We start from the raw sequence: 23,377 nt of genomic DNA, 5'->3' as shown, positions 1-23,377 counted from the left end.
AGTGAGACCATAACAAAGCAAATAAAGCCATGTTTTCTGAACTCCTTTGCATTTTGCATCTGGCAGCAGGTTATCTCTTTGCTTTGATCATTTCACTGCATCATTTGTTGCTTACATAAGCACAGAAACAGCACGTGTGTGGGTATGTTTGTAAATGTTCCCATAAGCAAGTAGCATTTGACATCAGTGTTCCAATATATATTTTTTCAGACACACTGTGGTGTGTGGTCAGTTGTCCAAAAGGCACACAAAATTAAGTATTAAAATCAACCATTTATTTTCTTTCTCTCTCTAGTTAATTGCAGAACTGCAGACATTTGTGTGTGACTCAAAGGAGGATGCTGTTCGTCAGCAGCAAGCAATGGAGCGACAGTTTGAGGAGGCCAACGCTCGATGGGATGAAGAGAGGAGGACAATAACTCTGCACGCTGATAAGGCCAACAAGGTCAGTACTGGACACTAAAGAGATCAGTCATTTTATGAGTCTTAAGGATTACGTGTATCAATATTAATGGTGTTTGAAACTAATTTACAATGTTGATTTTCTTTCATTTAATAGAATTTTATATCAATATATTTCTACATTTTTGGGACTTTTTGTGAAAGTCACATAGCAGCTAGAACACAGTTAACAGTCTCCAAGATGGCGACTGTTTTATCAGGTTCTCTTATCTTCCTCTTTACCTTATCTCCTAGTAGTCTTATAGACTTCCTGTCCTTTATCATTCGTCTCTGGGGTGTTCATCCACCAGGGAAGGGGGTCAGTAAACTAAATCCTCAAAAAAGCCTTTTGTGGGTTTGACTTTTATAGGGTAGGCTCGGGTCGCTTCTCTTTTGTTACAGCATGGTCACAGTTTGTATGCATGCGCTCTGTCATTTTATGGCTAGCTGCAAACTCCACAGTGTTTTTTAGTGGCTTGTGTGCTCTGTGTCTAGCTGAACCTTATAAATCTGTCTGGTGCACCCCACTTATTAACTCAGTGCCTCTCTATATCATTACTGTCAGTCTCGTCTACAGAAAAAAAAAAATTACAGGGTAACTCCTTTTTTTTGTATTAACTACATTTTTACTTGTTTTTACATTTTCACTTTTTTCACAAATTTCATCCGTATAGTAATATCTGCGAATACAATTTAAAGATTAGACATAAAAAGTGTTATTAAAAAAAATTATTTCTGCCAACTTAAAGAGCAAAATTGGTCATTAATCTATTTCCCTTATCATTGCCCTGATCACAAATCTCTGTGTAGATGTTTCTTTTGGAATAACAGGATCTTTTAATCTGCCTTCTGCCCTAGCAACCACACAGGGATTCGGTTGCATGTGATTGGGCGTTGCTCCTTAAAAGTTGTTGTGTCTGGGATCAGCACATTTCCAAACTCAACCTTGTATGTTTGTGGTTGCAACTGCCTCATGTTAAGAACAAGGCAAGCCTGTGAGGCTCCCTTCAGATCTCCTCTCCTTCTAGGCCCTGTTTGCCAAAGACCCCTCACCCAGACCTGAGTTTTATACTTAAAGTGAGCTTTTTGCCCTGCCCACACCTAGAATTTCTGAAATATTATCCCCGCTGTTACTCAAATACATGATTGACAGTAAAGGCTGATGATGGCTGATGATCTGTCCAGATCCTTTATAGGTGTTTTTCTCACCCAGTCAGAGTTTACAGCGCGCTCCAGAACTTTTAAGAATCAGTCTACGCCATTCATAAACCTAACACTGTCCTGATTATGATCAATAAAGCCACAAATTTGCTTTGACGAGAACTAGACATATGCAAACCAAACTGCAGAGTGTGAGCCATTGACTTTGTTACAGTTAGGTGACACAAGTCAAAGTCAGCCATGAGCAATTTATATCTTATTTGTTTTACTGGGGAGAGTAGTTATCTTTTCAGAGTCTGTACTTGCTATCGTGAGACAAAAACAAAGCCAACATTACTAATGATGATGCAGTTACATACAGTAGCAAACTGCGCATTAATCCATTCTTTGCTTATAAAAATGTCCATGAAACATTTGTTACTCTATTTTCATACTCAAATAGGTTTTTGATTGTCACTTTAAAGGGGGCTCTGTGTCGCTGTTGCCTGCTACATTTGTTCATATTGTAGCTTTGTTGCTTGTAATGCAGCTGTACCATGAAACACACACACTGTCTCCCCTGTCGCGGGCCGTTTAACAAGACACAGGCCTTGCCATATGTGTTGGGAGCAGACAAAAGCTGTCTGTTTCCATTATCTGTATCCTCATTATTATGATCCCCGCTGTATTAACCACCCGCTAATGAGACTCCAATTAATGGTTGAATTGCTTATTAAAGGCCAGACATGAGGGGGAGAAAGATATCAATAGGGGAGAAGAAGGTAAGATTGGCCAAACAGCAAATGAAGAGACAGAAAATAAATGAAAAAAGAGCAGTTGTAAACTTGAAAGAAAGGGGACAGGAGGCGGGTGAGATGATAAACAATAGAGGGAAAGAAGGGGAGAGGCACAGAAAGGTTGGAGGAAGTGTGAGGATTGAGACAGCAAACAGACGGACAAGGGAAGAAAGGAAGAGAAAGAAAAAAGAACGAAAGAAATGGCAGAGGGCTGTCAGTGGGCCATCAGAGGCAGTGTGTCGCCTGCTGACATTGTTTCCATGCTGCTCACTTCAAAGGGTTTGGATTATGAAGAGAGCGAGGGGCTTCAGACAATGGGAGGGGAAGAAAATAACATCAAAGTTAGCCGCGCATTTGAATTGGAATAATCCCAAAACAGTTGTTCTGAATGCGTGCTGCACCAGATCAGATGTCCCTTTTTTTTCCACGCCAGCCCTGTTGTGCCATTTCTAGCCTGAATTAGCTCCCTCTGCGACTCTACTGTACTTATGACTTTCTTAAATGTTGGTGTTAACTGCAGAGACCTTTGTATCTCATAAACCTCTTTTTTAGGACAACGGCAATACAGTTAAGTACGCTCATTATCTGGGATTTTCTGCATAAGTGACATTTAGGTGGAGGTTTTTTCAGGGGGGTGCTTGTGCGTGGGAGCAGGTATGTGTGTGTTTGTTTGAAAGCAGGAATGAGTGCTTGAGTGTGTGCCTGCTTGGCATGTGTCACACACAGAGACATTGCCTTTGTATTGGTAACAAATACATTATTGAAGTGTGTCTTTCAAACTGCTGCAGAAAAGAGCACGGGCTGAACGACCACTCACACTCACACTCATACATACAGGTAATTTAGAGTCACCAATCAGCCTAAACATGCATGTCTTTGGACAGTGGGACCGAACCCACGACCTTCTTGTTGTGGGGCAACAGCCGCCGTTCTACACAGCTTCTTGTTAATTTTTTGTAAAATATAACAAAGTGAGGGCAGCACGGTGGCATAGCTGTTAGCGCTGTTGTGTGAGTGTGAGTGGTTGTTTGTCTCTGTCTGTTTCTGTGTGGACTGTCTACAATGGACTGTCAACCTGTCCAGGGTGTACCCCACCCTCACCCAGTATGAGCTGGGATTGGCTCCAGCACTCTGCGACCTGGAAAATGGTTGAAGATGAATGAATGAATAAAAAGAAGCTATGGTTTCATAAATTCCCCTTTTGGGTCTCACCTTACTTCCTGTCTCCATTCTCTATAAATGAAATTAAGTTGTGGTCAGTGTAGTTGGTAGGCCACTATTTCCAATCCACTTATCCACCAGTTACCAATTACCTCACAGAAGAAGGGCGAGGCAGAAAGGGGCACTTACAATTCACAGAAATCAACCAGGTGTCAAAGGACTGGTGAAGGAAGGTGAAGGCAAGACCAAAGTGTTACATTTGCTTTCATGTGTGCAGTCTATTTATCAGCGAAGGGGAATGTGAACCAACACAGAGGAAGTTGGTGTAATGCAGATCATTAGTATATTTTCTGCATTTGTGTTAGAGGGGTATCCATTTCCTGATGTCATCTGTGTCCCTGTGGTATCTTACTGAAATGTTGCTATTTGTGGATGATTTTTCTGTCTTTGAGACACAGAGGTTTGAGGTGAGTGTGAGGTTGAATAGTTAAGTTGTATGGATTACTTGTGTGGATGTGTGTTGCATGATGTGATCTTGTGCACAGGCACTGTGTGTGTATGTACACATGCGAGTGTGCAAGGCTGTATGGCTGTGAATGAGTGTGCGCACTTGCCTGAAATGTGCAGCTGCCAAATATGACAGACCTCAAGCCCACATTAGTCTGCCAAGAGAAAGGTACAAAGGCACGCACGCACACATATACACACATGCAAACACGCACATGTGCACACGAGCACGCTAGCACGCTGTGTCTTCTCTGTGTCTCACACCCTCTCTCTCCAACTCTGTATCTTCAAACTCTTTCTGTCTCAAACTTTCTGTCTCCACAACACACACACACACACACGCTCACCTCAGCCCTGCCAAAAGGGAGAGGTGGCTGGTGAATAAACAATGGCACTCCGCCCATGGTGTCACCCGCCTGGGCTTTGATCAGCACTGCTGTTCCTGCTCCCCACAGCAGTGCTTCCTGTCTTTCTGCCTGCTGAATGTTGCCATGTGTGTACACATGCGTACGCGCACAACTTTTACATATTGTTCATGTCTCATTCTTACATATGGGCCTACATACACTCCCCTCGATCTTATCCTCAGTAAGTATTTATCTGTATCTTTCTGTCCCTCGAACTCACACACAAACATAGCTTTGAGTTAGTCCTCTTGTCTCTACATCTTTCAATAGTCTTGGCTTTCACTGACATACACCCACATGTACTCTGTTTTCACATACACATGCACACATACACAGACTGAGGTACACAACTTTGATCCAGGCCCATCCTGTGGCAACTACTGGTGCTAGCCAAAGAGAGGGTGTGTTGTTGTGTCCTGTGGGTGATGTGACAGCAGACACATTACATAATGCAACAATGACCATTGTCTCACTCTGTTTTAGGATGAGAGTGAATGCATGAGGTGCACTGCCCTTTGTATAGCAAAAAATATGGGGTTTACATCTCTTTGTCAAATTTAAATAGAGTCCATGTGATCCTGGTGCTTAAGCTTTCATGCATGCATACCAGTAACAAGGGACAAGTTTCCTGTGTGCGCACACAGGCTACACAAACATGCACACATTCAATGAGTCTAGTTGTAGCAGCTGCAGTTTGTCTGTACTTCTGTAGTTATATATGCATTAGTTTCTGAGGGGTTGAAAGAATGACTTTGCCTGTGGGAAGGAATGGCAGCAGTGGATCAAGAACAGGTGTGCTCAATACCCTCGGTTGCAGCAGCAAAGAGTTGCTTCAATCATTGTCTGTATGTGTATGCGCATTTGTCTTCTTGTTCACGTGTCTGTCCATATCCTTCAACAAATGTCTACGTTCTTCATGTCAACCTTGAACTACAAAGTGTTTACTGAAGTTTGTTAAGCCCATTTGTCACTTACTTCTTATTCTGTGCACAGTTTTTATTCTTATTTAAATGAGTATGACTAAATGATTCCAATGGAAACAAAAAACTGCTGCTTGGAATATGTAATTATTCCAATCTGACAGTCACACTTCAGTAGTTGTTCACAGATGATATGCATTGAGACCAATCTCTGATTTGCTAATCTCATAAACTGAAACAGGCCCTTTGTATATACAGCACAGGGCCACTGTTCATTGTACTGACCAGTGAAGACATTGAACTTTAGTTGGTCAAAGCGATTTACATACAGTTGACTGAATAATAGCCATCTATAAGTGATGAGAGGAGACGTCTGGCAAATATTCTACAAAGATCTATTCTCAAGGTCTTTGTGGTACATTGTGCTGTTATATCTTAGAAGGACTGAATAGACTGTTGTGCTGTCAATAACACAACACTACAACTTCAAGTTCAGTCTTGTTTGTGTAGTAATGATATCAGCTAGAAGTGTGACATTTTAGATCTGAGTGAAGGCATGCATCTCTCGTCTTCTCGTTTACTTTCCGATCTTCTTTTATGTATTTTGTATCTGTATGTATCTGCATCTGTATAAGTTCCTTCATAAATGTTGCTGTGTGCACGTGCATCTCTGTGTGTCCATTGTGCCGGCTGATTGATGACTTTTCCGGCTGTGGGCTGATTCCCGGCAGTGTTTGATCCACATATCAGAGGAGGTGGAAATAGGAGAGAGATAACATTCCAGGATGCTACAAGGGAACGTGGGAAGTAGAACAGCTCATAGAGGACATACTCCACTCAAGGACAACAAACGGAAATTACTCATTAAACCACAGGGCTGATTCTAACTACAAAGAAACTATAAAGGCATAATGTATTTTCGTGAATCCCATGTATATTCAAAGGAGGTGTATTTACTTGCAGACAGAAAAACTAAAATGCACTTTTTTAAAGATACAACCTTGACATGTAATTGTGTTATCAAGTTGTTAATAAGATAGACATTTCATACAGGCAAATTCTGAGACTGAGTAAATAGCAGTGGCTCAACCAGTAGTTTATGAAAATTCTTTAAAACCAAAGCATTGTGTGTTTGTTAAACCAGATGTGGCACATTCACAGTCATAAAATGGCAAGTTGAAATCTGCAATACTACTTCTTTCCTTAATCACCTTTGGATTTGTGTAAATTCTGCTTTATCATAGTCAGAAGTCAACAGGATAAGTGAGTGACTTAATCTTATTTGGTAAAATAATCTCAGTTGGGGATGGGGAATGAGGATAGAGATACTGTTGCCTGCTGCTATTTGTGTGAATGCCTTTCTAAACATTCGATCCCATATAAAAAACTTTGATCTAGGTTTTACATTTTGTCAAGAGTTTTGTGGCTGCGATTGTACTTGGAACTTTTGCTACAAAACTTAGCATCAATTAAATGATATGACACTATTTGATAAACAAAATATATGTATGTAAACCCCTTCACAAACACACACACAAGGCATATGGTGCATATTACAGAGTTGTTTCCTATTCTCTTTCTACTGTAGCTCACAGCAACTGAAAGACACAGAGACGGAAAGATAGAGAACAGTGTGTTCCCCCTGTAGGCATAGTTCGGTTGCAACATGTCTTCATTACAGCCTCAATTGTTTTACTATTTTCATCAGTACTAGGAGAGGTGTCTGCATAACTGTGCCATCATATCTGCGCATTGCAATAGATGAGATAACTGATGTGTTTTCCATTCAAAAGAGGTACACCACAGCATCTTCCCGTTTCAGTTTCAAATAAACTCTGGGAAAAGTGTTGAAGGGCATCAAAATACTGAAAGAAAGTCAGTTCATACCAATATCAGTGATACCTTTCAGAGGGGCTGTCCTGGTCGACTTGCTAAAGCATGTCTCTTTATTCCTACACACAGACAGACAGACAGCAAAGCAAAAGCAAAAGTTTTTCTTCTCTAACACCTCAGGAGGGAGACCTCTCCTCCTCCTCCTCCTCCTACAGCTTCTCTTACACTCACTTCTTTACCTTTCCCACAATCTTTTGATAAAAGTGCAGATAAAAGGCAGTCTGTGCTCATCTCTCTGGCCGTCCATCTCTCCTTGAGGTTAGCACCTCCTTTATTATTTACTATTAGATCAGTAGACGTACATACACACAACGCCTTGTTCTTCTAAAGCTAGTGTTTGTGCGTGTGTGCGTGCGTGCGTGGGCGCAGTCCGCATACTGTGTCTTTGCTTATGTATGTCTGTGTGCTTTGTGCCCCTTGTGTATGTATCTCTTCTTGCGCTTTTTCTTCTGTGTGTGTGTGTGTGTGTGTGTGTGTGTGTGTGTGTGTGTGTCCTTGGCTGGAGGCAGTGCAGTGTGAGGTTTTTGCTGCTGTCTGAAGTCGTCCAGCCTCAGTGTCATTAGAGGATCTCTTTAATCCAGACTTTGGGAGAAACTTCTGACAGCACGCTGCAAATAGAAGGCCCTGCCGCACATGAAGAGCAGCTCAGCTCCTAACAAAACACCAAGTTTAAAGAGGCCCCTGGCCTTTTTTTCTCCTCCCACTTTTCCCTCCCTTCTTTCTTCTTTGCTTTTTTTCCTGCCCTCTGTTGCTTTTACTTTACCCTAGGGAAACATGCCTGCCTTATCTGAGCAGGAGGACCACCCAGGAAAGATGACTCAGGCACTGGTGTGTCTATGTGCCTGTGTGTATATGTTTGTTTGCATACAATACTGGAATTGCACATTCATTTGACTGACTGAAGCACTCACATTTTTAAAACTTTTGCTGTTAATATTAATGCATGTCTATACCTGTATGGATTGCTCTGAGCGGTGTGTTTCTTGGTGCTTGCGTGCACGTGTGTCTTGCTAATCCTTTGGGCCAAACTTTGGAATGAAAGGCAGAGGCACATTGCTGATGGAGAAGTGAGAGAGGCCTTGAAGCCCCCACCTGTTGGACTGTGCAGTGGTACACCACTGAGTCCTGGATCTCCTTGCCCCGGACACGGGGGGTGGGGTGGGTCTCTCTTCTCCTCTGTATTTTGCTGTTGATAATTCTCACCTCTCTGAACTCTTTCTTGTTCTTCTCTGTGCCTGATATTGTCACATTTCTGTCTTATCTTTCCAGGCCTTAGGCTTTGCATTTTGTTTACTTTGTTCTCCTTTGTGCACCTTTCTCTTTCATCCTGCACCCTCTACACCCCTTTCTACATCCCTTTTCTCCATTGGTCCCTGAGGAAACCTGATTTCCCCCTCTTCCTGGCTTGTTCACAATGATCCCAGTCTGCATTGCTGATAAAGACCATATCGCCCTGAGCATCTGGAGACATTTTAGCTGGATGCGCTATACACAGGCATTCATGCACCTTTGCACACCATAGAAACCATAGAAAGAACCAGCATTTTGTGTATTCTCGACTTTTTAGACTTGGTGTAAAAAGATCATAGCTGTAGCACTTAAGAGCAACAAGTCCATAAGCATTTTTTTTTTCTTTTCTTTTTTTGTTGTATTTTGGTGAAGTTTGTGCTATTGTTTTCACTTATATTTACCAATAAGCTATTTGAAAAATGACTGCTATTATTAGCCATATAAATATGCTAAATCATTAACATTTGAGATGTTTGCCCTCAGGCTAGCATTGGATGAAAGCCAAATTCAGATACTGGTATTCAAACAGCATCAAGAGAGCTGTGCAGTTGTAAACAAGAGTCTGGATTTAATTTATTAATTTATTTATACTTTGTTCCTTTTTTGATGCATATCTATGTCTGTCAGAGCTCTATTGCCGTATGCTAAAGCCCTAAATATAGTGTAAGATGAACACCCTGTCAGACTATGATATTGACCAAATATTTCAGTGGTTCTTTCTGACTCACAGCGCTTTTTTTCATTAGCAGAATCATCCCATATATTTCTATTAATGAACTGACAAGTGCCGAACTTTTACCCTATGAGTTGTTTTCAGCCTATCAGCTACAAAACCCACATGAAAGAGAAACACGTCAGCAGTGAGGCCCAGTCAGCCTTACTTCCCAGAAGACCCAGTCCAGAAATGCTGTGTCACAATGCAGTGAATCAGATGTGGCTTTAACAAGTCACAGTTGGTTTGGGTCTATCCTAAGGGTCTAACCTAATTATCTTTATTAGTTTCTGTCTAAATGGATAAATGGAGGTGTAACAGCTGTTACAGTGAGTAGCTACAAGAAATATCTGCTTGATAATCCGCTGATGTTCCAAAACATACGCCCAATGTTCTATATTAGAAGAATGACTGAATGTGTTGAAATCAATTACCATATTTTATACATACTAAACACTTCATAGTCTGGAAAAACATTCAGTGACAGCCTGTAGTTAGACCTTACATTCAGACAAAAAAAATAAAGAAAGAATCTCACTCTCCCATTCCTTGACCCCTAGAATATGAAAATGGTGTCAGCTACAAAAGAAGTGCTTTTTAGTGTCATTGAGCCTTTGATTTACCAATAAACAAAATGAAAAGATGAAATCTAAGGCGAGAGATTGTGGACCATAATGGGATCATTATGGCCTAAGAAATAGCCTGATTAATAGGATCAGCACGCTGGAAACCAACAGCCTTTCATCCTGCAGAGCAGAAACTGACCTCAGCATGCTCCAAAGTCATGATAGTTGGGTAATGGGTGTTGATTGAGAAATTCTGTCAGAAGTCTGAATGACTCCCTGCATAGGAGAAGTTGTTTACCTGAAGAAATGGCATAAGAGGTTCATGCAGTAGTGCACCTACACCACAAATTGTTTAAAGAAAATGATTCCATGCCAAAAAATTTGAGGTTTTTATTTATTTCAACTAACATGAGCTCTACTATATCTGACAATCTCTGACAACGAAGTTCAATTTTTTTTTTTTTTTTTTTTTTTTTTTTGTCACTTCTTCTCGTTTTATTCAGAAAGACTGAGAGTTTCTTCCCAGAAGTTCAGTCTGGCCCTGAAGCCTTATACTGTGTGTGTATGTATGATTAATGTTAGTGGAGTGAGTTGTAGATCAGGTGGTCACGCCTATCATCACAAGTGTCCCCATGTGAATTGACAAGAGAGCACCTGGCCTGCTCCATCAACTGAGGAGAGACACTGAGGAGACTGATGCTAACCAGTTCCCTTCACACTTTTTATTAGAGTTAGTGTGTGGAAGTGGAAAAGTAAGTCTGTACTTTTATGATAAGGTGTGTGCATGCATGCAAGCAAACTTGTGTGTGTGACGGTATCTCTCTGTTTTTATGCATACTAATTAAAAACAAAGTGTACATTTGTATGCAAAACATCTGGTTCTATGTCACACACAGGAACTGTCTTTCTATTAACTGCTATCACTTACCGGCAGAAAGAGGAAAAAGAACTGGCCTACACACACACATTTCTTTTTCTTTTTTCCTTATGCTTTCAGTGTTTTTTGTGTTTTTTTGATTTTTTTTTTTGTTCTTGTATGGATATCAGAATATAAAACAGATGAAATTCCTTATTGGCAACCTTGGGGGAAATTTGATCAACCTAAATAGTGAGACACATGAGATATCCACTAAATGATACTGAGGAAATTATGATCCTGAAAGGAATGTACTTTGCAAAAAGCCTAAAGTCATTCTTTGTCTCTGCCCTTGACCGAAAACGACTTTAGGCTTAATGAAGGAAGCTTCCCAGTAATTACAGTTGTGACTTTATTATTAGCTTTTTAACATATGAGAGCTGATCACAGGCTGCATCTCGCCTCACTATCCTTCTGTCTCTGACTGTGTCTTCAAAATGTTCTCATCTCTGTCTTTGGAAAAGTGTCTTATTCAGAGTTAGCCTGTACCTTTTCTCTTCAAACGAAACCATAGATTGTTGTACAATACTTTGCATCATTTGCACATTGCATCACACACAGATCTGCTTGTGTTTCTTTCTGTCAGTCAGCTGATAACACTGACTGTTTCTCCCTTCCCCCAGGCTCTGCAGGAAAAGGTGGAGAGTCTACAGAGGCAGCTGCACTGCTCAGAGAAGAAGCTGCTTAGCAAGGAGCTTGAGACTGAGGAGAAGGTAAGATATCACTCTTTTTTCTTATTCTCTCATGATCTGTTTCTCATGCTTGTCAGGCATCTACAAGAGAGGCAGACTGTCTCTCACTCAAACTCATCATTAGCGCTGCATCAGGCTTGCAGTGCAACATGATGTTTTCTCAACCCTCAACCAGACTTCCTTTACCTTATGCCAGCCATACCATTTATATGACCCTAGCATCAATGAATCCCTGAACTGACCCCCTCTGCACCCATCTCGGCTCCCTCATTACCTGATCTCCCTTTCCCCTCAACCTTCATTTGCCATCCTTACTTGACCCTCCAGGGGGCCACAAAAGACAAACCAATTTGATTATTCCTCTCATTCCCTGCCTTCTCTTCATCACCCTTCCATCTCTCATTCTCCTGTTCAGAGCCAGAGATATGCCCCCTCGCATATTTCCCAAATTCCTTGAGATTTGGCTTCAAGAGCCAGCGCCTAGGGCCAGGAATGCCACCACTGCCTGTGTTCAGAGGGAAGCCTCTTAATGCACACACACTCCCCACGGCTCTCCAGAATGCCCTGTAATCAGCCTCTGTTTTGACCTTGACACACACAGAGAAGAAAGCTCTAATGACTATACTCACACAGGAGGCTCTTCTTTGTATGCTGGTATGTACACCAAAGGCATTCATTCTCTTGTGTCCCCTCTGATCCGCCTACTGACCCTTGTACACACTTCACACACTTGTCACACACCTTAGTGTCTGGACATCATAAATCTGTAGGAAGGGATCAGGGTGGTATAGGTGCTGGTGGCCACTGCACATTTCCTGGGATGTAAGAAGAGCTGACCCCTGAACCTTACTGCTATAGTCACTACATTTACATGACATCTAAAAAAAAAAACAAAAACAAATTATTGCATTACTCTGACTCTGAGCCAGGTGGGAGGAAGCTGGCTAACTGCTAACGCATCGAACATGGCAAAGTCTGCGGCAAAAGCCCATTTTTGGACATATACAAATCCGCTAACTTGCTAGCTCACCAGTCGTTTTTTCTTACGACCTCTGTTGTGGTCTCTCATAGCTCAGTCGGTACCCACAAGCCTAAAGAGTGCATATCGCCACCTATCATAGCGGAGGCGGCATGATTTCAACAAATAAATTGATTTTACTCCGGTGCATGTATAATGGGACAAGGACAGAAGTCCGATTAGATGGCTTTATTGAGCTATAGCCATAGCTCAACTTAACTGTGCATGTAAACGAGCGTCAATTTTTTTATCTAAATGAGGATTTAGAAGTCTTTTTGGCTTTGCCTTTATGCAGTTTTACAGTGTTATTCATTTTGTCAAAGGAAGGATGTATTGATTGGTCACCTAGTAGTATTTTGTTCTAAAGATGAACAGGAAATCTACAACAACTGTGCCAGATTTCATATGTTTTAAATTGGCCTTGTGTTTAAGTGATGCAAAGTAGAAAGAGAGTCAAAGTGCATCAGGATCATTTTTGGCACCTTGCACATGACTTCAACGAGTCCAGCTTTCTGTGTTAATTGTGAAATTTGGTAACTCTGCAAATGGTGAAGCCATGGAGTTTACTCAATGCTAGATGATGTCCATTCAGTGAGTTGTGTTATTGTCTGCTTAAACACAATGCAACACACTTTGTGAGTCATGTTTTTTCTGTTTAATCACAAGAAGACTACAAACATGTTTTATTTCATGGTTTTCATTAGGCTTTTATTAAGCACATTAAACTGGAAACCCACCAGTACTTTTGCTGTGTTGAACTTAGTCTTGTATAATTTTGGATTTATTATTTTTCAGAGGAAGATGCTTTTTTCTAATATGAAATGAGCAACATTATGATTAAAACCAGTCAATACATCAAAGCAAAAAAAAAAAGATAAATTAGACCAAGAATCTGACTAAGCATTTGGTACGAATTTTAGGTAGTTCTTGATTCTCTGACACAAACACATTTCACTAATATATATCATATTGTTTTACTGGCAATGAAGCTACAAGCAGGAAATGAGCCATAGTAGAATAGGAATGAAGGCATCTCTGCTTATCAGCACAAACAAAGCTAAAAGAAAGCAGCTGACGTTTTCACACAGAGGGTGACATCATCAGAGTAGGAAGTGGCAGTGTGTACAGTGTTCTCAGGACTCTCACAGTGTCTCACCACTTCCATATTACCACAGAACATATATATGCAGGACATTATCACAGTAATCATCAAACTTACAATCTGTCCAGGTCTCCAACATAAACATGTATGTGTGAATGGGAACCACGTCCTCTAAATCTTTTCCCTGTGTGAGGAGAGACTCTAAATTATGTCTGCTCACATTAGTGTAGGCCTACATCACAAATGCATCTAAATTGCTGCATGCGCGTTATGTGTGGTGTTTGTGATTTTAAATTTAAGGGCCTCCACTCTCATCATACCAATACTGAACAAGTTTATCTGCCAAGATGTGTGTTTGTAATCCAGGCTGCCCCATTCTAAAATGGCAGATCAGCAGTGATCTGTGTGGTTCAGTTGCTCTTCAAGAGATGAGCAGAATCATGAAGCGTATAGTTCTTTATATAAATACATAATGACACAGTGGGCATGGTGAACTGTTCATGTTTCAAAGCTGTACCATGGGAGTTTGGTAAAATAGAAAAAAAAGAATTATTTTTTAGCTGTTTTCAGTATTGATTGAGCCAAAAAGAAAACTGATTGAACTTAAGTTCTGTCGGCTCGGCCATTTTCCTGTATGCTGTTTTCATTGAGGCACATTGCGTCAACAGCTTCCAATCCATCCCATAGTTCTAACAACTTCATTGCGATCTGTAGCCGCTTCTAATCTCCTCCTGCCTTTTTTCTTTACCCCCCGCTCACAGCAGTTTTTGAGTTCAAATTGCTCCTTGGTGAACTCTCTGAGTGCCAAGTCAGTGGATGCGGAGTTGCAAACTTTGTCAGTTGCGTCATTTTTGATGTATCCCCTTGTTCCTGACAAGGTTTTTGTCACTTTGGAACAAGGGGTATATCAAAAATGTCTTTCCAGCAGCTACTCATCCCACAATCCCACAACCCGTCCCACGCAAGCCGGTACACACACACCCCAACTTCATTAGCATACATCAAGCTTCCCAGTGATGTGACAAACTTCATTTGAACGTTGAAAGTGTTGAGGGCTTGTTCCTTTCTGCTGGCAGCTGTCAAAAACCAAGCCATGTGACAGTACCAAACGCTAGGGAAAGTCAAAACCACAATCTAAAGACTATATATAGATGAAATGTTGTCATTTTAAGATGACTAGGAGGGGAAAACGACTGCCGCTCCTTGCCGCCTTCAAAACTAGAGAATCATGTTTCATCAAGAACAAACAAAATCATTTTAAAAGAGCTGTGGAGATGAAACCTGATTTTTCTCCAGAAAGTCAGAGTCCCTTTTTATTGCTTTGGGTAATAGTGGCACACTTTTCTTCCTTATGCTTCCCTTTTCTCTCTTTCTTTTCTGCTTATGCTCATCTGGAACTTGTCAATGACCAAACCCTCATCAAAGGTTTGATCAATAGTATTGTTCAAAGGCATCTGACATCTGTGCTAATAGAGAGGGTTTTTTTTTTTTTTTTTTTTCAGGTTCCATCACATGCCTCCTGCCACCTGTCAGAAAAACAAACATGCCTTTGCTGTAGAAAGATCTTGAAAGAAAAGAAAATGTTCTATTTGCATGGAGAAAAATAGGGATGTGAAAGGATGGACCCTGGAAGAGATGAGTGGATGCAAAGCTACAGGAACAATGTCTCTCAGGGATGGAGTCAGACATCTTTGGGCAGTTTGTTTCTGTTTTAAATTTTCACTTCACTGAGAGAAACAGTGAAGTCAGAAATTTGAATTTGTACTTTACCTGTGCTTGTCTTATTTTTTCTGTGTCAGTTGGGCTAGGATAGGTTTGCACAACAGAGGTGTTGTTACAAAGAAAGACAGCTGCCTCCACCCACACACATTGCATGGTAAACTATGGCTAAGCTTCAGTTAGACATCCTGTGGAAAGATGTGATTGCAAATACTTTGTAACTTTGAAGCGCTCAATTGGTATCAAGTTAACGGAGCTATACTACAGTAGGTATTTATATATATATATATATATGTGTGTGTGTGTACATATGATACAATAAGCAGCATCCAGTGCGGTTGTCTGGTTGTGTACCTAACAAATGCCAGATACACAACCTTATTGTATCACAATAATATATCACTTCTATTTGCTTCCCTCTGTGGTTATTCAAGCAAACATTCATGGCCATCCAGTTTGATCGCCTTCCATCTGTATGTGCACTATCCACTAGTTCCTGTTACTCTGCTTGAGTCCCGGTGAATACGTTGTCTTAGTTATTCCCATTCTAATGTATGGGAAGAAAAATGGAGACAGCGTTGCCACAAAGGAGCTTGTAATTTAGACAGAGCGGATCTCTCATTGCTGCGGTGGCTGCACCATACATGAACCAAGAATGCAAAGCTAAGGAGCTTGGCTTTTGAAGAATCTAAGACTTATATTCAGAGTGGTTGGTAAGGGATGTGTTTATTCAACCATTGTTTATTGCTTTGGTCTGAGGTAGTGGAGTGTGTTTTGTCTTGGCCAGCCATTTTGTTATGACTACAGAAGTTGCTATAGATAGAGATAGACATTTTGAAAATCTACAGTCCCGTAGCTTGAGCTCATTTTTTAACTCATGGACATTCAAATTAAAGCTTCTGAAAACCCCTTTTTGCCACTTGTTTTAAAAAGTCACTCTCAAATTATCCTTGACTTCATTCTCACACTGTGAGAAAAATACATATTTCTGTAAACTGATGGACGCTCGGCCCAGTGTTATTGGCCTAACCCTTTAAAATGAGTAAGGCAGAAGGAGCCTGAAAAATTGGCAAAGTTGTGGCAGACTAATCTACTGCACACTGTGCCGAGACAAAGTGAGCTGCTTCATGTTGGGATCATTTATACTGGGGCTTGCTTTGAAGTGCTTCCCAATCCCTTTCATTGTGCCCGGGAAGATTAATTAGCCAAAGTCAGAACAATCAGTTAAATCCACAACAGGAAAATCATTTTAGGAAAACCTATCTTTTTCCCTCCCCCAACCCATTCACGGTCCCTTCACTTGAAAGAGCAGATTGATGAGAGGAGGGGAGCGTGGGGATCTACCAAATGTTGGTTGGACTCTGGCTCTGTCAAAGACATTATGGTCAGTTGAAATGCTCAGACTCTCCCCTGGTTACACCTTGAAATATGTGGGTGAACACTGTTGCTCTTCACAGCCCCAGTTGATTTCTTGAGGTCTGTTAAACTATTCATCAAGCTCAGAATTAATTGATTCGGCAACTCGTTTCAAATGCTGTAAATGCTTTTACAGTACTGTAAAAGCTCTGTGTTTATGCATGTGTGTGCACCCGCCTGTATACATGTGTGTGTGTGTGTCCATTCATGTGTGTTTGCGGGTGAAATGGGGGGGACTGCGCTAACCAAAGCCTTTTCAACTTCTATAATCAGACTCTGGTTTGGTGGAGTGTAATTTAGCCCCAGACAGACTTCCTCCAGTTCTCCCCAGCGGAGCTAGCAAGCTAGCCCGCTGTTGAGCTGCTGCTGCTGCTGCTGCTGCGGTTGAAGTGTTCTGCCCTCCACCATGGCCCTGTCCTCTTCTAAACCCAGCTGTGTTGAGCCCATAAAGGCATTGTGTCAGATTTAGCTGTTGTCATTTGCAGCCAGTAGGGGGTGTTGTGCAGAACGAGTCAAGCTGGACTGCAGACCCCCTGCGGAGATGTGAAGGAGCTGTGAACAGTGAGGAAATACTCTGAGCCATGAATAAAGAGGGGATACCCAATGTTTATGTGTATGTCTCCACTGTGCTCAGCCAAGAATACCAACAGATTTTCACAATAATAAGTTATTGATTAATATTATTCACTTACCTCGAAACGATCTTTTTTCAGTCTTTTGAATATTAAAATGGAGGAATTTAGAGATTCTAATTCGAGTAGAGCAAATGTTATAAATACAGCTGACATCCCTTCTTCACTGCCACTCTGTTCAGGTGTTTGTATTCTTCAGAGTTTGAGACAAATTTGACGGGTGCGTCTGAATACATGAGTCGTTCTTCAAGTTCAACTGAAGCTGTTTTGTTTTCATTCATGTGTGATCACAGTTAACTGTGGTGCGTCAGGAGTACGAGGAGAAGATCAAAGGTTTGATGCCAGCTGAACTCCGACAGGAACTGGAGGACACCATCACCTCTCTGAAAGCTCAGGTGAGAAGTGACTGTTTGCTTGTTAAAGGTTGCACTACACAGGTGTTGTTCAGGAGCCTGGACTCTGACCTTGAAAATGAAAAAAAGACCCCATAACATAAATAAAGTAATTTGTCATTGATTGTTTTTAGTCATCTCAATCACTTATTTATTCGGATAATACTAAAATAGTTTTTGATGTTACTTTAGGCGAAGGTTTGATTTTAAACAGTACATTGACATTCAGGACACCAGTGAGCTATCACCCTTATCTCCAGTGTCCCATCCCATTCCACAGACTGTGTACCAAAAAGTGAACACAGATAAAGAGAAGCCGCTGAAGAGGCTCAAACCTGCAAACGACCAAATGGCCATCAGGGGGTGACTCCACTGGTTCTAAAGCCAAGTCTGATTGGGGAGAAAAAAAAAGCACCCACACAATGGGAATGGCAAATTTGCAACCCACAGCTCACAAACCAATGAGTAAGGCCACAATGGGTTGGTCAAGGCAGAATTCAGTCAAATAATTCCACCTTAAACTGGAGCTCTTGTTTCTCCATCACATAACACAAACATCTTTTGCATAACCACATCCATATATCCATTTTGTTTTCTCTCATTTCTCCCCATTTTTCTTGTTAACAAAAGAGTTTTCTGCACCAATGATAAGATCAAGCACATGATTTTGCAAAGCCGGCTCATCATAAACAGTTCCTTTTTTTTAAATGTGTCCACCAAGATCTCATTTCAGTGCACAAACCACAGCTCTGTGATTGAATATGTTTATAAGACATGATTTGCAGCCAAAGCGGTCTCTCCTCTCATTGACGATGTCTTGAGTTTTGCACATTCAAATGCAGTATTTTTACATTGGAGAAAAAAGGTGGGGGAGTTTTTCAGTCTCTGGAGGTACCCAACCACATTTCAGTGGGGTTTTGCATATACTTCACCACTTTTAAGTGCCAAATGAAATGCTAGATCTTTTCCTGAGGTCTCCCCCACAGAAAGGAATGTACCCTCGGCTCCAGTACGGTAGTCCCAGAACAATACAGATTCTTTTGGAGCCGTGATTATTCTGCCAGGCTCTAGATGCCGTGTAGATGGGGTTTATTTTCACTTCGGCCAAAGACACTTCATAAATAAACTCCCGCTTTGTAGCCAAACAAAAGAATGGTGCGGCCTCCCCTTGCAGCGTTCTAACCTCAGCTAACCTGGATCATAATCTTCCCTCTGTCCCTATGTGCCTTAACCCCGCTGCCCTAATCTCCTGACCTCCAACCCTTCTCTTCCTGACCCCTGGACCCAACAACCAGGCCTTTCTTTCACCTTCCTCTACTTAGCCAACATCCTCCACTCAAAAGCTCAATTGACCTAAAGCTATCATTCCTCCTCCACTTCCTAGTTCTCCATCATGATGCACTGGTCTCCCACTTCTCTCATACTGATTACACAAGTACTGAGCGTGAGTATAATTTGAAGATCACTCAAAGTCAAATTTTGAATATTGTGCCTGTGTTGCAGGTTAACTTTCTCCAGAAGAGAGTGTCTCTGCTACAGGAAGACCTGGATGCCTGTCGCAGCAGGAGGTGAGCAGAGATTGTTTAGATTGTACAGAAGCTGGTGCATACGTGGCTGCACATAGTTCATGGGGACGTTTCAGCTTCTATACTGTGCAGCTTTGTGTGTACTTCAGTGCCATGTCACTGTACCTTTCACAGGAAAAATACATGAATGATCATACAGCATTACTGTTGGCCTTAAAAAAATATATATTTTCACAGACCAGCATAGAAACAAATTTAAGCAAAGTGTATACAAATACAACTCACTATTATGCTGAATGTATGAAGGGAGATCTAAGTGCTGATAAAGCATATCTTTCCATGTGCTGAAGCAGTTTTGAAGGTTTAATTGCATCACCTGTTAGCCTGTCACCTCATAGTATGTAGAGCAGGTTTAGTGTGAATCACCTGTATCGACAAATCTGTATTTTAAGTAGGACTCCTGATATTTTCTTTTAAATGCAGCTTTCTTGGAAGGCTCTTCTTTTTCTGTCTCCTCATTGGCCTTCTCTCCTTTCCAAAGAAGCTTTCCAAAGACGTTTGCTTTTAGTAATTTTTGCTAGCCTGGGGGCTTAATTTTTGATGGACCATATAAGGCAACCAAGACAAGCGTCTTGACATGTGTCCAGAGGCACAGATGGAGGTATTTCCTGATTTTCTCAAACTAAAACATCTTTCTGATAATCAATAAAATATTTATTTTTCAGTCTTTTTGGAACCAAATAACCCACGGACCCGGTGGTTGGGGACCACTGCCTCAGAGTACGCTCTGTGTGTTACTCACTTTTTATGATACAGATACAGTGAAGACTGGCTATTACAGCTTCTAGTCCTGACAGCTTTCATTTTCCTTCCATCCGCCATTCTGTAAGAGCCATTTATGTTTTTATGAGAAACATCTGTACATATACAGTGATAAGAGGCTTAGTCAAACGATGCTGCCAGTCACATCTCTGCAAACATCTTTCAGGATTGCAAGTCACACACACCACAGTAAATAACCAGTTATTTCACTGTACTCCAACGCACAACGTACCGTGAGAGAGAAGCTGAGAATCTCAAAGGAGCAGTCAATCAGAAAGCATTGGTCTAAATATTAAGTCACATTTTTGTGATGGCTTCCTTTAAAATCACTACACAATATTATTGTGTTGGTTTATTGATTTAACACGGGGATATCCCAACTTTGTCTTTGCAGGTAACCATGGAGGAACTACAGCCTGACCCCCTCCAAGGACATGAAGGATAAGACATCAGATGTGAGCATTATTGACATATTTTACACGTGCCATGCCACTGGACCAATTATCTTGTAGTGTGGTGGGCTATAGCCTCCCATGGTTTTGGCATATGAGCTATTTATTCATGGTCACATTTTTGTTTTGCTTGTTGGAAAAGTATGGAAAATGTTTTTATTCATGTTTATTAACTGCACATTAGCTTTATACTTTTGGTATCATTAACTTGTTATTTTTAGTGGTGTTTGATAAATATTTAATATTAACTGCCACATCCAAACCACAGTACATAATTTTAATAAAGGCCTCTGCATCTTTTTCTGTTTCATGCAGTGTTTTGTTATTTTTGTTTTTTTTTATCATTTGAAGCATGTTCTCATCTTCCTCAAATATCTTATAATTAATCCCTTAATTACGTAAAGTCATGCTGTTGCCCTTGTTTTGATATGACCACACCATGTATGTTAGCCAAGATTAGCGGTGTAACTCAACACTAAAGTCAAAGTCCTTGAATTCCCATCTCCCCATCACTATTTAGCATCCCCTTTCTGCTTGAGTCCCCATTTGAACTGTAAATAGTAGCTGGGGGTTTGTGGTTGGTTCAGATAAAGAGTGCTCTGAGTGGATTGTTTGAACCTCTGGCCAAACGCTACAGTCCTTGGACTTGCTGATTTGCCTCTTCCACCACTTTGCGATTTATCTACGGCTCCACTCAAAACCTTAACTGAATCAGTCAAACAGTTGAGTTCATGAAATGGCTTCTGCACACTCAGTTTGCAGTTTATAAGGTACATCTTGGTAAAGCTAATGTAATCTAATACAACAGCCCTGCAATAAATTCTCCCTTAATGACCATGTAAATGTTCATTTTTTGTTCATCACATTATGTTCCCATGGGTTCCTATTGTTTCATTTAGAGTATGCTTAAAAAAAAAAAAGGCATTAAAACGTTCATGAATGAAAATGAATTATAGCATTCATTTATTTGGTAGTATTAATGTAAACTGTGTAAAATAAATCGAGTAAATTGACAACTGAGTGAGTTTCCTCCTATGTCACCAGAGTGTGGAGGTTATAACGATAAAAACATTTGGAAGATGAAGAATGGGCTTCCTAATGAGCCCTCATCCACTGGTTTTTGTTTCTCTGGTAGGTGAGGAATGCATGGGCTTGAATACTGATCATTTCAAAAGACTCCAGTTTTTTTACAGTTTGCAGTTCAGGGCTGTTATTACATTCCAAAATCAGATTTGATTTCAAAGACATCTCCACACTTACTTGCACTGGAATTGCTTTTTTACCCCCACAGTTCACGCACTTCCATGTGTTCCCATTGTCCATGACCTGTTTTGCTGTCTCCAACCAAAACACTATACCCCTCTCTGTATTTATTTGATGTACTGATTCTGCTGCACAGGCTTAGAGAGTGAGTGAGGGAGAAGAAACAAAAAAGGACTGTCAGACCAACATCTGAGAACTTCAGTCTTTCAACACAAAGCCTCTGTTGTTTCTGGCAAAAGTCTAGAAGATTTCTAGCTAGAAGCTAGAAGATAGCTAGAAGATTTCTAACAATTGCAATAGAGCATCATGCATGCATTAGAACGTACAACAGCAGTCTTTAAGCCTGTTCTGAGTGACTCCCAGTTGATGGTTGGGCCAAAGAAAAGTATCTTCCTTCCTGATCGGTTTCTAACAGGTCGGTGTTTTTTGCACATTTTAGTCTTCACCTGTTGAATTGTATTATTAGGCTTAACGCTATGTTAGTCCAAAAAAGGGAGAGAGACCTTTATAGTTGTAAATATACCTAGAATGTACATGGAAGTAGTAGACGTGTCAGTCCACAGCAGTTTGTCTCATATTCAGCAGGATTCAATGTCTGGAAATAAACTGGTGGCGATATAAACTCTTCGTGGCATAAACCTTCCCTCAGCTGTGATCTAAACGTTGAATACCCAAAAGCTTTGAATGATTTCAGATCATGTTGTGTGTCACAGGTTAGGCCTACAGGTCACACACCTTGTAGTGATAAGCTATTGTTTCCACACTTCTACCCACCTCTGTTTTTGCAAATACACCCATGTCCTCTAAATACATCACTGGATCCGTGCGTTAAATGGTGGAAACACTTGATGAATTGCAATCAGTTGTTTAGAAGAAAAATGAAGCAGGTGACTTAAGAATAAAAGATCTTCAGGAGTTTAAACCTGCCTACTGTCAAACCTCCACACTGGCCATTATTGTGTAAGCTACTGATTGTCGTTTTTTGTCAGACACAGAAGTGTTTAGATGCTGTTTGATGCTCTGCTAAGCGCTCGCTTTCAGGCAATGAGGCCACCTCCATGTGAAATCGGTGTCGGCTGCTCAGCTACGTCCAACTACTTTTATAATTTTTCTGAAAGCCTTGACTCTCTTTACCTAATGCAGTTATTCATCAGGGGTGTGGAGGTGGCTGTGCTGCCATGAATGAAACTTCTCTGTCAGTTTCTGACACAACTGCCGCTGTCAGATGTCTTGTGTAACAAACCAGTGCAACGCTGCCAATGCCCCGTAAGATGTGCACTCTTATTCCCATCCCACCCTCTTGCTTTGACGGTAGTCTTTTTGCCTCACCTTGAAATATTGCCATTTGAAAACTCTATGAGCGCTTTAGCCTTCGGGGTCAGACGACACACCCTGTGAAGTAGTTACTTTCACACAAACTTTACCTGCCATTGCCAGGAAGGAGGTTTCAGACGATCTGACAAACACTTTGTTTAAAGCATACAAAGATCCTTAAGACCTTCAGCTTTGCATCGAATGGCTGATTCTATAGATCTGAAGCTTAATGCATGCTCATTTCTACTCGCTGGTCTGTGCTCCGTTCCCTCACCCCCG

The 23,377-nt window shown here is 41.0% G+C and overlaps 1 protein-coding gene across 2 annotated transcripts in view; it reads left to right on the top strand.

The window, feature by feature from the left end:
- Positions 1–20,803, top strand: part of cep112 (centrosomal protein 112) — an 82,479-nt gene extending 61,676 nt beyond the window's left edge. The window contains exons 23-27 of one of the 2 annotated variants that reach the window (XM_029508545.1): positions 296–445; positions 11,374–11,463; positions 17,623–17,724; positions 19,225–19,289; positions 20,464–20,803. In XM_029508545.1, coding sequence (XP_029364405.1) covers positions 296–445; positions 11,374–11,463; positions 17,623–17,724; positions 19,225–19,289; positions 20,464–20,467 — 411 coding nt within the window. In that variant the 3' untranslated portion in view covers positions 20,468–20,803. Of the gene's footprint in view, positions 1–295; positions 446–11,373; positions 11,464–15,064; positions 15,184–17,622; positions 17,725–19,224; positions 19,290–20,463 lie in introns of those variants that run through there. The other variant, XM_029508547.1, reaches the window with a different exon arrangement.
- Positions 20,804–23,377: the final 2,574 nt, after the last annotated feature.

This window comes from Echeneis naucrates, chromosome 8 (genome assembly GCF_900963305.1).
Source record: "Echeneis naucrates chromosome 8, fEcheNa1.1, whole genome shotgun sequence".
NCBI classification, from domain to species: Eukaryota; Metazoa; Chordata; class Actinopteri; order Carangiformes; family Echeneidae; genus Echeneis; species Echeneis naucrates.
Note: the sequence above shows the minus strand (reverse complement) of the source record. Positions and strands in the feature narration are given on the sequence as shown.